Consider the following 16,021-nt stretch of genomic DNA (forward strand, 5'->3'; position numbering starts at 1 on the left):
CAGCTTTAGCAACAAAAAAAACTTCATATGTTTGATAAAAAAACATTAGAATTGTGAAATGTTATTGCAATTTAAAATATCTGTTTTCTATGCTAATATATTTGGAAATGTAATTGATTTCTGTGATGCAAAGCAGAGTTTTCAGCATCATTACTCCTTTCTTTAGTGTCACATGATCCTTCAGAAATCATGCTGATTTAAAGAAACATTTCTTTTTATTATCAGTGCTGAAAACAGTTGTGCTGCTTAATATCTTTGTTCTTTGATGATTCTTTGATGGACTGAAAAAAACGTAATTTAACTTAATTGTCTTATACCATTACTTTTGATCAACAAAAGGGAAAAAAAAGCATATTAACCCCAATTTTTTTAACCGATAATATGCATATTTTAATGTAGACTGCCTGTCCTTATGGCCTTCCAGTGTAACTATGATTTTTTTGCTGTTTTTTAACCTGAGGCATGAGTCGAAATGATCATCTGTGGTAATCCACATTATGCCATGAAAGCCGTTGATAGAGCTTAAGTTGTATTGAACCCACAACGTTCCTTTAAAATCCAGCTTTTAGAGAGAGAGATTACAGTCCAAGATGTCCTGCCGCCTTTTTCCTTGAGATATTTCACCACACAACAAGGAACTTCATCAAAATTCATCCTCATCTTGAGATCTTGTTAACTCTAGATGATTAGGGTGTTGAGTGAGTGGGGAATGAGTGGGGAATCTAATTTCGGCTGTGCGAGGTTTAATCTTAATCACCAATTCAGCCCACGAAACCCAGGGCTGCCCCCTAAACCAGCTGTTTGAAGACCAGTCAAATATTGCAGCTTCATGTTCCTGTTATTGCGAATTGTGAATGGAGCCAGATATGAGTGCGGCTCCTAGCAAAACCTTTGACTGGATGAATATTTGAAAAGCATTTCGGAGCCGAGCACTTCACTTTCCCAGAGGAGTCTGTGTTTGGGGATGCATTCATTACGGCCTTCATTCTCGATGTGTATCTTCACTCCATATGATCACCAACCGGCCAAAACAAACCGCAGCAATTTCATCGAAGATGTGAGATGCAGCGATCCCGTAATCAGTCATGATGGAGCCCTCAAAGTCCCCCCGCGCTCTTTCTATTCTCTGCCAAAATTGCGAGTTCAACTGCTGGCAGCCTTGCCGTCCGTGATAGAGGATAGAATCGTGGGTTCGCCACCCATTGTGCATATTTATTTACTTCCAATTACCATTCTCAGCCGTCTGTGTCAGGCATACTCATATAATACAGTCTTCGTTGGGCAAAGAATACCGCACCTCAGCCATGTGAAGTGTGAGAGACATTTGCACACATTCGCAAACAGTCACACAAAGAAAACATTGCTTCATGTTACAAAATATGGTCAGAACAATGGCAATCTACAAGCATAGAAGCGTCAGCGTCAGCTTTTGGAGCCCCTCAGCATGTGGCCCCCAGACAATCTGCAATTCTGTGGCAAAGGCAACAGCTGGGCTATCAAGTGCACAAGCCATGCAGAGAATCTCGCATTTGTCAGGCTGCCCCATACATTGTCCCGCTAATATCATCATGCATCACGGAATAGCCCTTGAATCATCACAAGACTGCTTCCATTTGATGATACAGTCAAACAATCGCTCAGAAGCATGCTGTATCATTTTTAGGTTTGTAGCGAACATATGGAAGCTGATAAATGAAGCATAAGACACTATTAATATGAGCAGGGGAAGCACATCCTCTGATTCCATGATAACGCAATAAAATGAGCTAATCCGTACTTGAAAATCATTATGTGATTAATGCGGGCTAAGATTTGAGAAGCCTCATCACTTCTAGTGTGAGATGAATGCACTTTTCTTTAGGGATCTCACATTACCTATCTGGCACAAACCACACTAGCGCCAACTAAGGGCATTATGGGTAATGCAATCACGAATAACATTTAACTTAAATAAAAATGACAACAGCAACAACAACAAATAACCAACAATAAAAACATAATAATAATGATGATAATAATGTTATTGTTCTTATTTGTATTTACATTTTTGTTAATAATAACAACAATGTGATCATTTGTGTAAATTTTAATACTTAAGGGCATGATGGGTAATGTAATCACAAACTAAATTTAAGAATAAGAATAAAATTATGAATAAGAATACGAATAAAAATAACAATAAGAATGCTGTTGTCATTTCTATTTATGTTTTGCTTAATAATATTTAATAATATTTATCATTTTTAATACTTGCTTATCTTATTTACTTTCCTTTTCTTAATTTTTTCCTTAAGTGTTTTTTTTATATATACATAAGTGAAGTTTTTTAGACTTCAAACTAATCCTGCAGGAATGTGGTGCTGTTGCAGCAACTGCTCATTGTAACTTTTAATTATTCCAAATGACTGAACCACATAATATTGGGTGTCATGCAGAATATCTCACAGACCAAGCGGACAACTGGCAGGTATTTTCTTACGTCTAACCCGTTTAGTTAGTATGAAATTCAGAAGCATTATGTCCCGGGATGTAGTCTTGCTTATTTTCAGCCCCGTGATCTGACCTTGCAGCTACTGTACCACTTCAGTGAGGGCATTACAAGTCACCAGTTCATTCTACAGTATGTGTTGGAATCAAATGGACCCCGTAAATCAGTATGTCAAACATTATGCCAAACTTAGGACAGAATATTGAATATTGTCCACAGAGGTTTTGTTTAATTTTGTTAAGGTATGCAAATGCATTTCACAAATGGCAACTGGTGACTTGCTGTGCTGTTGTTAAGTGGCTAAAAGAAGGTTACAGCATCATGGAAGTCTAGAAGCACCCTTAGCTGGCCCCCCACAGCACTGTTCACCCCTAAAGCAGCAGTTACTCACGCTGGCACTGGCCCCAGGAGACACGTGTCCACCCCCAGCAGCAGTCGATGCGGGCGCCGTACCGACAGAGCCCATTGGACGAGGCCATCTGTCTGGGCCACCTGTCAGGACACAGTTAGATTAGACCTTGACCAATCACTGCACAGAAATCAGTTACATGGGAATAACATTGCCAAAGAATTACCTTCCATCCATCCATGCATCCATCCGTTTACTTGAATGTTTTTACATTTGAGATGATGCAATATATTGTTTGGAAGATTTTTTTTAATCAAGAATCAATTTATTGACATTTCAAGATTTAAATTAAATGTATTTTTTATGTTGAATCAATGCTCATATACTTGTCGGACAAGGAAGAATCACTGAAGCTTCAGTAAAGGGTAAAATAAAATAAAGAACTGAGAATGTTTTAAATACATTATATTTGAAATATAACCAGCTCAATTTATTTTCCATCTTATTTTGTCTTCTCTGTTTAAATACAGCCAGGCGTATTAAGTCGAAGTTTAATTTTAGGTTGTGTGCTGTGCTTTCCCTGTATCTATTACCCATGATCCATTTACGTTACGTCATCTGACCTGTGCTCATTCCCTTGCTTATTTTCACAGACCTTAAAAGGTTTTACTTCTTCACAAAAACATTTGGAGCGCTGCTGGTGGAAAAAAATTAATCTGTAATCCCAGTGTGCACTGCCAAGAAACTCTCAGATTCAAAAGCACATCAGCTGTATCTTTTTTTTTTTCATTTTATGGAAAATCGGTTTTAAACGGCCCCTCGCCGTTGTTTCCAAGAATGATGTTTTCCAAAAATCTGTCTTGTTCGCTCACATCGTTGGGTCATGTAACAAATCTCCTTCTAAGAACATCATTCTTATTTCCCATAACTCCCCTCTAGCTATAGGCAGCAGGAGCACAGACTTCATCTTATCATGGGCTCTGTGTTGTGTATCCAGCATCAACATCCGAGAACATCTGCCTCTGGTGTGGTACAGCACAATGATAATTCACAGTGGTATTATCTGCAGCACCTGTGTCACTGAGTACAACGGAAGCTTTGTGAATATAGATAATGACTGACTGATGCAATGGATAAGACAAGAGGAACAATAGAAGTTCCCTCATGACTTGCAAATGTGCTAGAATATGCCAAATTCACATCCTTAGATGACAGATAGATAGATAGATAGATAGATAGATAGATAGATAGATAGATAGATAGATAGATAGATAGATAGATAGATAGATAGATAGATAGATAGATAGATAGATAGATAGATAGATAGATAGGTATTTAATCTACTAGGCATTGTTATATATTTTTTAAATCACGTGTTACACAAGTGATGCAGGAAGTGAATTGTGAATTTTGCCCACATGCTGCATCGGCTTCTGTTACTCTGAATGTAAGGCAGTGAAAATGCTAATGAGGGCCGTCCTGCTGCCAGTCACTCCAGTAAGAAACTGTGATGGTGGCACTAAATGAGAGTGACAGGCTGAAGGGAAAATGTTTGCGTGTGCAGCTCAGAGAGGGAGAGGAGACTTCAGAACGCCTCTAAAGACACAGCGTGCATGTTAAGAGGATTGAGTCCAGGCTCCTGCCTGTCACTCCACCGTATCTCACCTGAAACATACATTTAATCACACACACACACACACACACACACACACACACACACACACACACACACACACACACACACACACACACACACACACATACACACAGAGAGACAGACTGGCCAGTCTCACTATGTACCAACATATAATCTCCTCTGAGTGTATTAAAACATCACTTTTAACTGACTGCAAATATGTGCAAGACTTTGGGTGCACAATATGTCATATATTGCAATAGTTCCCACGGGTGCACATGCATTTTAATTATTACCAAATTATTACCAAATAATAGGTCTATATATATAGGTTGTAGTCAATCTGTGTAGATGGCACACACAGCAGGACATCTGTACATAAAGCCCCCACACATGCATCTTTATTCATTTCACTCTCATTTCTCCACAACAATACAAAGCCCTTTGCGATTTTTCCATAACAACATCAAACTAAACGCAGTTAGAAAATGCACAGAGGATGTAGTTCTCGAGTAGAAGCTAACCGGTGTCTGTTTTCACCAAGAGCATTGCCTGTTTTTAAACATGGGGCTTTGGAATAATGGCCATTTTAATTATAATTAGAATGCTGAGGGATATTCAGTGTAAATATGAATTGCAAACACATTTTTGAGGATTATTATTTTATACATATTTATGAGGACTGGTTTAGTGTTGATGAAAGGGTATTTGAACCTTACTGACAAGGCTATTTAAGGGTACACAAGAGTGAGAAAAGGTAGGAAACTACTATAAAACTAGCAATTTCTGCTGTAGATTTTACATAGGAAAATGCAATATAGTATTAAAACTGTTTATTATTAAAGAGAGTATAAAAGAGTTAAAAGACTTTGAAAATATATGTATTCAAATGTACTGCTTTTGACAAACTATAGGATACAGTAGGTTTAAGCAATAAAATGGTGTTCACAACAGTGATAATAATAAGAAATGTTTTTTTTTATTAAATCAGCATATTAGAATGATTTCTGAAGGATCACATGACACTGAAGATGGGAACAATGGTGCCAAAAATTCAGCTTTGCATCACATGAATAAATTTCATATTAAAATATACTAAAATAGAGAACAGTTATTTTAAATTGCAATAATACTGTATGTCATAATATTTCAACTGTAGGCAAACTGTAGGCAAAAAACAACATACAACATCGGCTTAATAGCATAAAAATTTATCTTTAAATGAAAGTGAAGCCGTATTTAGTCTTAATCACATTTTTAGTAGCTTTCACAGATTTTCATTCAGAATCAGATGAGTCAAAATACTGAGTTTGATTTGCTGCATGACCTTTGACATCAATAATATCAAAATATAAGACTTATTTTCAGCTAAAAGATGCAAAGGCTATTTATTAAGCGATTCTAACAATGCACAGTTATTCGGTTAGAAGCATTTTTTTATTTGCATTTAGTTGACCGTGACCCTATCAGAACAGCCATTAGTTGAGAATCACTGATGTAAAGAATAATGACTGTTTATGTCAATGTCAATGTCACTGTTATTTGTATAACACCATTCAAACAACACATGTTGACCAATGTGCTTTACACCATCTCAATAAAACAATACAACAATATTAGGACAAACTGATTTAAAAAAAAAAATATATATATATATATAAATAGTAATAATTATTATCATCAAATAGATGAATAAGCCATTTCAAACAAGTGTCTCTTAAGTTGTACTTTAAAAACATGTACAGAATCAGCGTCCCTAACATGTGATGGTAAGCTATTCCAAAGTTTTGGAGCAACTACCCCAAAGGCACAATCCCTTTTCTGGCTTAGCTTGGTCTTCGGAACTTTTAACAGGTTTTGAGTTGATGATCTCAAGGTTCGACCTGTCTTGTACCCTATTAACAAATCTGATAAATAAGTCGGTGCAAGGCTGTGAAGAGATTTATACACTAATAAAAGGAGTTTAAAATCAATTCTATATTGTACTGGGAGCCAATGTAAATGGACCAAAGACGAAGTGATGTGTTCACGTTTTTTAGTGTTAGTTAATAATCTCGCTGCAGCATTTTGTACCTTTTGTAGCCGTTGAATAGATGCTTGACTAATACCCTTATATAAAGAATTTCAATAGTCAAGTCTTGAGGATATAAGAGCATGGATTGCAATTTCAAGGCTCTTATGTGTCAAAGATGATTTCATTTTAGACAAATTTCTCAAGTGAAAAAAACTTGACTTGACCACATAATTTACCCTTTCAATTCAAGTGCATTCAATTCCAGTGTGCTATCAATATAAACACCCAAGTTTTTAACACGGTCTTTCACATATAATGACAGTGATCCGAAATTGAACTCTGCTGCACCTTTGGTTCCTCTAGGGCCAAACACTACAACCTCTGTCTTTTTTTCATTGAGGTATAAAAAATTACAAGCAAGCCATGATTTAAGATCAGACAGGCAAGACATTAGAGATTGCACATTATTTCCATTTTGTAATGGTAAATATATTTGCAAGTCATCTGCATAACAATGAAATGTGATGTCGTACTTCTTAAAAATGTCTCCTAATGGGAGCATGTAAAGAGAAAAAAGCATAGGGGCTAGGATAGAGCCTTGTGGCACACCACGTTTAAGTGATGTCGATCTCGATGTGTAAGGGCCCAGTCTCACTGCCATGGTTCTGGCAGTCAGGTAAGACTTAAACCAATTTAGGGCCTTTAGGGTCTAGAAAAATAATGAGTATGTCAGAGCGGGGTCACAATGCATACTATCATTCACGGTTGGACTCCAGATGGGTGGAACACCAAATATGTTCTGACTGGCTGCTATTCTGCCTTTTCACCCAAAATTGGACTTTCAGGGAGGACTGAAAGATTGCTTGATGGAAAGCTTTTCAGGAAACCGTGTTACAATACTAAGACTGTGTCTGACAATAGAAGATGATTCACATAACCTTCAGCGCTTAACACAGAAAAGCAAACGAGCAAGAAAGAAGAGAAGTTGAGAGGGACAATGAAAGAAAGACAAATCTCCACGTGTGCAGCACTTGCCCCACCAGAGACAAGTGATTGCGTGCCAGTCAGCAATCTGCAAACTTTGGGCCCGATCCAAACAGACACTAAACTGAGAGAGAAAGAGAGAGAGAGAGAGGGAGAGCATCGCCCAGCAAGAAACCGGCGCCGTGCTCACTGAGGTAACAAGGCTGTCACAACAAACCCCTCGTCCACCTGAGAAAGTGTCTTTCCACACCTTGTTAAAGATGCAGCTATTACACAGTTTCAATTTCCAGCTCAGTCTGGCATTAGCAGATTAAACAAACCACAAATATCTACATAATGCAATTCCAATCCGGCTGCTCAAAGAAGGCAACCAGGACACGAATATTAGCAGTATATGGCTTTATCTCTGTGCACTGGCACATTTAAGTGAAAAATTCACATTTATATTTGTCTGCGGCAGTCTGACACTGTTCATGCGGTTCGCTTGTGAATCTGCACATGTATATGAATGATGACATGCAGCCGGGCTTGGGTGCAAGTGCAGGGGGGTTTAATTACAACCCTTCACATTCCTCCGCCACCTCCACAGACTGCCAGACAATTAGACATGCGCCTTTGAAACAGGCGCTTCAGAGTTGAGCTGTCTTCATTCACCAGCCTCAATATAGAATACATGCCTCTGCAGACTGACACACCGGTCAAGCAAAGTCCATCTCATCCGGTGCTAACCGGCAATCCGACACAGCAGGTACAAGTCTGAAATAAATGCACCTCTGTGACAGAATGGATGGATTTATGACTCTCCAACAGTTTCTAAGATGTTTATGAGCATTTGAAAACAATTGTGCTCAACCGATATGAGTTTTATGATGGTTAGCGCAGTGACAGTATATAGACAGCGGTCTGGTTAATAGGGTTGACAGTCCTAAAAAGAGTGAATTCTTTTGATATTTGAGAAAGACTTTTCACAAATTTCACAATTTTAACATTCTACAGTAAGTGCAGCAACAGTAGACTTTGTTCCATTCATATGCAAGCAAATGCAGGAGAGAGGAAATGCAGGCCAGAGTGCCAAAGTTTCAACTCTGACCTGTGAATTTGCATGAAGAGAATATGGTTGACCATTAAAGATTCTAAATGTCACAGACTGAGCCTTCGGCTTAGTAAAAAAGAATGCAAATTTCAAAGCTGCATGGTGTACAGTGTTGTAAGAAAGCGGAGTAAACAATACATTTCAAATTATATTAAATTAATACATTTAAATTTAGAAATTAATTAGGAGCTAGAGCAGTATAAACACTGAAAGTAACTTTACAGACTTAGTGACCAATGCACTTCTGGTCAAATGCACATTCACTGGTCATGGCAGCCAACTCCAGGACTGGGGTCAAATGCTGTTCCCTAAGACAATTCAGATGATGAAGTCAACTGAAAGACAACAAGGAGGGCCAACCAGACATGTGGACTTCATTTAAGCCCTCTAAACTGGCAAATAGTGTAGTACCCCAAGACAATGCGAGGGAGTAACAAGGCACTGTTGACAAAAAATATTAGTACAATAAGGGATGAAGGGATTGTACATTCTACTCCAGTGAGTCACAGAAACCCACTGCTCAACTGTCCAAAACCCCAAGTTGGAAGAGTTTAAAAAGTTGGACACTTTAATGAGTCTGTCTGTAATTGATTGCTCTTGTTATCATGTCAGCAAATGACAAGTTGTCGGTTTAGCAGCGAGTCGTCCCTCAGGTGTAGCATAAGCCATTAGACAGGAGCTTAACGGCCCCTGCTATGGGCCTGCAGATAATGAATGGGCCCCTCACAGTGCACTCATGCACTATATTCTCTCTATGAATTTAGATCGGGGCAGTGAAGCAGGTTTATAAGCAGGCCAAATTGGCAAATAATGGCCCTGGTGACAAGCAAACTCCATCACGACTGAAATTAATAACGTATGCCAGCAGGTTAATGTACACGTTCATTACAGTGGGCAGCTCCCGCTATTGAAATGCCAGCGCAAGCCATGCCCTGCAGAAAAACCATCAATATTGTGTTGGTGAGTTACACAAACATTAAACACATGATGTATGGGATGACACCGAGAAGTTAGATTGTATAGAAAACAATGAATTCCAGAATCTTGACTAAATGAGCGCGCTAAGGTCATTTGGAAAAATATAGTTGACCAACAAATATGCATTAGTTATTCATTATGTCTCTAAAATGGTGCTGGTAATGTCATACCAAAAGCCCATTATTAATGTCCCCCTAACTGTGTATGGATGTGTTCGCGAAAGCGCATCATAGCTGTGCTCTGCCTCTGGGCAACTGGCAATGATAAATAAGGGAAATATGAAGAAGCAAAAGAACCAAGCTTGAATTTTAACATAGAAAGTACTTCTGCCAGTGAATAAATTTCCAGTCCATTTAGAAGGACAGCTATTGCTCATCTTGCCAACAGGACAAAATGCTTCCCAGCACAGCAGAAGACAAAGAATGCCATAAAGATCACCACAGGAGTTGCATTCACAAGTCCAAACTTGGGTGGCCAGTGTCTAAGAGGAACACCCTGTGGGAACCGGGTGACTGCATCAGTGTGAAGCCATGCGTTTTCAACAATGAAGTAACTAGGAGATGCATGCTTAAAACATGACGTAATTAGGCGATGCATACTTAATAAATTATGTAATTAAGTTATGCATAATTAATAAATTATGTAATTAGGCAATGCATACTTAATAGATTATGCAAGTAGGTGACGCATGCTTAATAAGTGATGTACTGTAAATAGGCAATGCATACTTAATGCATGATGCAAGTAGGTGATGCATACTTAATACGTGATGCAAGTAGACGATGCATACTTAATGCATGATGCAAGTAGGCAATGCATACTTAATACATGATGCAATTAGAAAAAATGTGTACTTAATAAATGTCGTAATTAGGCAATGCATTATGAATATATGACGTAATTAGGCGATTCATACTTGATAGATATACAGTATATGAATACAGTACATGACACAATTAAGCAACACATATTTAAATGACATAATTAGGCAAGGCATACTTAATACATTACGTAAGTAGGTGATGCATTCTGAATAAATGATGTAATTAGGCAACGCATACTTAAATGGCGTATTTAGGTGATGCATACTGAATAAATAGTGTAATTAGATGATGCATAATGAATGACGTAATTAGGCGATGCATTCTGAATACATGACACAAACGATGCATACTTAATAAATGACGTAATTAGGTGATGCATACTGTATAAATGACATAATTAGGTGATGCAAACTGAAGTGATGCATAATACATAATACAAAAGTAGGAGATGCATAATTAATACATGATGGAATTAGGCGTTGCATACTTAGTACATGACGTTATATGGCTATGCAAACTAAAATGACATTAATAATCATTGCAAAGTTAATAAATGTTGAAATGTTATTCGAAAGTTTTATTACCAAATGAAAAGGGATACTTCATAGAAAAATGAAAATTCTGTCTTTCACTCTCATTTTCAAACATGTATGAATTTCTTTGACAAGGTATTTTGAACCATAAAATGAAAGTCAGCAGGATCCAAAACATCACTGAACCCAATTTCTTTCATTTTTCAAAATATATTTATTTTTGTTCCACAGAAGAAAGAAATTCAAACTGGTTTGGAATGACATGATACCTTTTTCATTTTTGGGTGAACTATTCTTCCATAGGAGTAAAATTGTAGGGCAGGAATCAGTGTGGGGGGGTTTCATATTAAGACCAAAAATGTGCATTAAAAAAGTAAACAGTTTGATTTTATGTTGACTTTATGTGAATTGTTATATACTTTAGTATGCAGCATATTTACATAACTTATTAATACATGAAGTATTACCTTTCATATTTAATGAGTAGGCCTATTTAAGTAATGCATACTTTAATGACATAATTAAGCATTACATAATAAATTATGTGATTCAGCAGTGCATACTCAATAAGAGATGAGTCATAATAAGCTGACAGTTGGCACTTAGAACTTGCTTTAAAAGCAGTTACACAATGTGACAGGAGAGATCAATGAACCACTGTAATAATCTCCCTACAGCAAGCCATTCTTGAAAGCTGTTGAATATCTCTTTTATTTAGCACATCTAATTCAACTATCATCTCACCAGCTGAGGGATTCATGAACTACACTGGGTGTGTCAGTTTAGTGAGCCCCTTATAATGTACAGCACAGGTGGGCCTGCAGGAAAAGACTGAGAAACCTTGCCCTAAGGTATAGTGAGATACCTGTACTGAAGCACATAGTTAATGTTGAGCATGGATATATGATCCTCTTTAATATCAATGAAGCTTTAAGCAGATTTGAATCTTTGGCACGTTTCTGTTCACCACGTATTTCACATTACATGTTAGGGCACGAAACAACCGGGAATGTGTGCACTGACTGTAAAAGAGGGAGAATAAATTATTCTTAAACACGCATGTTTTACAAACTGCTTTCTATTTATGTATTCAAAACTACTGATAAGTTAAAGAATGAATGCCACATTTGTGAAGATCTTTAAGAGCAGCTTTAGACAGATGCAAGTTCACCGTTTAATTGACAACACAGTAACAACACAAACTTAAAACCCGTCCTAAACTGAATTGTGCTTTACACCGGTTATGCTTTCTAAAGCGTTGCAGTATTACTTGCTTATTTCATGAAAAGTGACTTATGTAGAAACAAATCTTGAGCGTTTGTAAACAATGACCTCAGAAATGGAAAAGCTTTCCTTCATGAGGATGCCTATGGTTATTTTAGATTTGTTATCCATCTACCCTGTTATTAAAACATATATTTTTTATTATCATTATTGATAAGAAGTGCTGTCATTATTATACTTTCAGAATGTGAGGTCTTCAAGCACAAGTGTCTCCTTGATCTGTATCACATTATCTGTGAGGCTTGTCAAGGGATGATCTTAAACACTCAACCATGTTATCAAGATTTCATAAATCACACAACTGCTTATTCAAAACTGGATCTTTCAATAAATATCAGCAATAAAATAAAGTGTGTTGCACTTTATGTTTTGCACCTTGCACATTAATCTAGTAATGGCTTATAATATATTAACTGTAAAACGGTCAAGCCTGTTACTTTTAAACTCACACCTCCATAGCCCAACACATATTAATATTTTTACATTTAGCTTTAGCAATGCCGCTTAACACTTGTAGAGATTCCTTATCTGACAGGGTGTTTAAAGTCTTAAAGTACTTTACTTTAAAACCACCTTTAAAAAGGACACTACTTTTATTAAAACAAACTAAAATGTGTTTACTCTACCAAAACACATTGATTGAGTCGTCCATATGCGTTCAGCTGAGGTCTCACCTGCCATCGAAGTCCGCGCTCACCGCGATCCAGCAGGTCCAAAGCAACACGAACTTTATGATCCACATCCCCGTGCTTGTGCGGTGCGTATATCCAAACGCGCCGCTGCTCTCCCGTGTTTGGAAGGGAAGGATGGTGAGGTTTAGATCCGTCAGTGTTCAAATCTTCGAAGCGGGTCGAACAGAAGGCACTGACTGCGAAAGACCGGCAGTGTGTCTTGTCTGTGTGCGCTCCGCTCCTCCGCTGGAGAGCCGTGGACTGGAGTCGATGCGCTCCTCTGTGTGCGTCTCTCTCTCTCTCTCTCTCTCTCTCTCTCTCTCTCTCTCTCTCTCTCTCTCTCTCTCTCTCTCTCTCTCTCTCTCTCTCTCTCCACTTCCTCTGAACGAGCGCTGCGCCCAATAAGGAGAGACGGCAGCGCTTATTCCACATATAACATGTAATTGCATATTACCTATGTGCATATGCAACATTAATATGACTGTGTAATATATATTTACTCCAAATACTATGTTTTGCGCATTAAAATTTAATGTGCCGTTTTCTTGTGGTATTTTAGTAATTGCTTTACTAGTAATTTCTGAGAAAAATTGTATAAAAAAAAGTCAGGCAACAAATATTTTTTAAATAACATCCAATGTAAATGTGACTGTGTAATATATTTAATATCATTAATAAGGATGAATGACGTGATATTACACACACGCACGCATACATAATGTATTAAATACACTGTTAAGATTATTGGAGATTATTTTACACTTTTAATTCAGTGTGTTAATTGCCATTCGTGTTTATTATTTGTGAAATCTACTGGGATTTCTGAGTAAAAATTATTTCAAAGGAAAGTTTTTTGTTTGTTTGTTTGTGTTTTTTTCCAGACAGGAGACAGGAGGGCACCTGCGTTTGTCACGTAAAACTGCGGCAAGGAAGATTTATGGTCCTAACTCATCACTTGAGTTTCAGGCCTCAAGGAGTCGTGTGCAGGGTTACGTCTCATTTTCAGTTTCCCCATAGCTTTGGTCAGAGGGCATATGAAATAAGCCTCTGTTTCGACTCCATTTTCATTGGGTGAACACTTAGACATGCAAGTACACCAGACCATATCTACTGTATATCTGGTCCCATCTCAAAGCAGTCTACTGCCATATTCATGCTCTACACCTTAACAAAGGTAATATGTTACACAAAAACGACATGGAAACAGCTCATATTGCAGTGGAGTAGTGAGATATTGGAAAGCCACACTCCAAGTGTAACTGTACATAGCCTGGCTGCATTCATACTGTGAACCAAAGTGTCCCATTCCAACTTTCTGCCTAAATACATCTTCATTTGAACAAGTTATCCATAAGAGCACTTGCCATTTTCATCATCTTCTTCACTGTAAATCAAAAAAACATTATTATTTTCATTATTACTATGACAAATGTAGAATTCAACTGACAAAAAAAAATTCATACGAATTCTTTTCTTAATGTTTATACTCGTCTCACACTGTGAACATTTTAAAAAGTGGCCCAGATCGGAACTAAAAATGTCAGATTCAATGCAAATTTTTTCACATGAGGGCTTGGGGACAGATTTGGGCTACATTCAGCTGTGGTGTACAGTAGCATCAGAATATGTTACCGTAAAATCCGATTGCTTTCAAATACTACTGTATGTTTTGGCAACTGTCTAAACTGAACAGAAGATTCCTGCACAGAAAACACAGTCCTGTAATGCAGGTCAGTGAAGAGTGCAAAGAAAGTGAAATATGTTGTTTCTATTTAATGCTAAAGAAGTTCAAACATTCAGTACATGGACAACAACTCGCGTATTGGAAAACATAAATTTTTTTTAATAAAATGCACATCAATAATTCTTAAAATCATTCATTTTGATGAAGCAAAGAAAAATCCAATGAGTAAGATCAAAAAGACTTTAAGCCTTTGATTTACTAATATTTTGTGTAATTTTTCAATAGGCTACATACGTGAAATTATTCAACGACTATAGCTACATCTACCTGACGTACTCCGCTATTATACAATAGAGCTTTAAACCTGTAATGCCTCACAGTTTGTTATCGGTGTCAAAGGGAAATGTGCTTCATGTGGATTTTCAGTCGAAGTGAACACGAGCTACACAAGATATGTTAAGAAAAGGCACGGTCACTATAAATTCATGGAGATCTGTCCACAGTCTCTATGAATGGTGAAACTGGAGAAAGACTCCTTTTCAACCTCTTCAAAACTGGAGAGCCTGCCGCGCTCTCTGATTAGGTTTTGTCACAGATGAATTTAAGGTGGATTGCAGCTTAATTTGCTCATGAATTTTGCAGCCTGCCATAGGTAAAATTGCGCATTGCTCTTCTGATATTTCCAAAGAAACTGACTTTCCTGTCTGAGAGGTAGAGAGGAAATGGGAGATACTGTAAAGGAAGCAATGTACTTGTTATCACCTTGATGCATCTTTTCTACTTCTTGGGTTCATGGCTACAGAAGCAGACTTTAATTAGCATTGTAGAAAGCATGTGAAGTGCTGTAGATATAATAATTAAATTTTGACATCTTCAGCAGAAAGCAAATCTCGCTGAGTGTTTTGGGAGCTTGCCAGGACATCGTTATATGGTTGAAAAGGTGTTGAGCGTGTTTTCAAAGGACTTTTTCCATTTGTTATATTGTCAGCCATGTGAAATTGGCAAGCCTAAAAAAGCTGTGTGATTTAGGCAGCATCAGCTAGGTTTCAGAAGTAAACACTCCATTTTCTCCACAGTAAAACTGATTTGAAATAACTTCTAAGTTCTGAGGTTGTTAATTGATGGTATATCATTTGTTTTGCAGCTGTCTAGAGCTTTTTCGTGCTTAAAAGCTGAATTAATGACGAAACCTACCCATGATGGATACAGACAATTCCACCAATCAGAGAGTTGCAATGAAAGTTGGCAGGCAAATCATGCCAAAATCATCACTGACTCATCCTCACGTTGTTCTAAACATGTATGAGTTTCTTTCTTCTGTTGAACAAAAAATATATTGTGAAGAATGTTGGTAACTGTCGGTTCTCTCTAGAAGAGGGAACGAGTACTGCGTTTTCTGCCGTGCATACGATTCACTCTGGTTCGCTTCGGCGATGAAATAAATCAGGTGAGTCAGCCTTTTCGAGCTCCTTTTATAGGGTTG

The 16,021-nt window shown here is 37.6% G+C and overlaps 1 protein-coding gene across 6 annotated transcripts in view; it reads right to left on the minus strand.

Moving 5' to 3' along the window:
- The window catches only part of LOC132143963 (nephronectin-like), a 46,205-nt gene extending 33,063 nt beyond the window's left edge, over positions 1 to 13,142 (minus strand). For 3 of the 6 annotated variants that reach the window (XM_059554629.1, XM_059554627.1, XM_059554630.1), the window contains exons 1-2: positions 12,858 to 13,140; positions 2,880 to 2,980 (exon numbers count right to left, since the gene is read on the minus strand). In XM_059554629.1, coding sequence (XP_059410612.1) covers positions 2,880 to 2,980; positions 12,858 to 12,925 — 169 coding nt within the window. In that variant the 5' untranslated portion in view covers positions 12,926 to 13,140. Of the gene's footprint in view, positions 1 to 2,879; positions 2,981 to 12,857 lie in introns of all 6 variants that reach the window. The other 3 variants (XM_059554626.1, XM_059554625.1, XM_059554631.1) reach the window with 3 other exon arrangements.
- Between the last annotated feature and the right edge of the window lie 2,879 nt (positions 13,143 to 16,021).

This window comes from Carassius carassius, chromosome 7 (genome assembly GCF_963082965.1).
Source record: "Carassius carassius chromosome 7, fCarCar2.1, whole genome shotgun sequence".
NCBI classification, from domain to species: domain Eukaryota; kingdom Metazoa; phylum Chordata; class Actinopteri; order Cypriniformes; family Cyprinidae; genus Carassius; species Carassius carassius.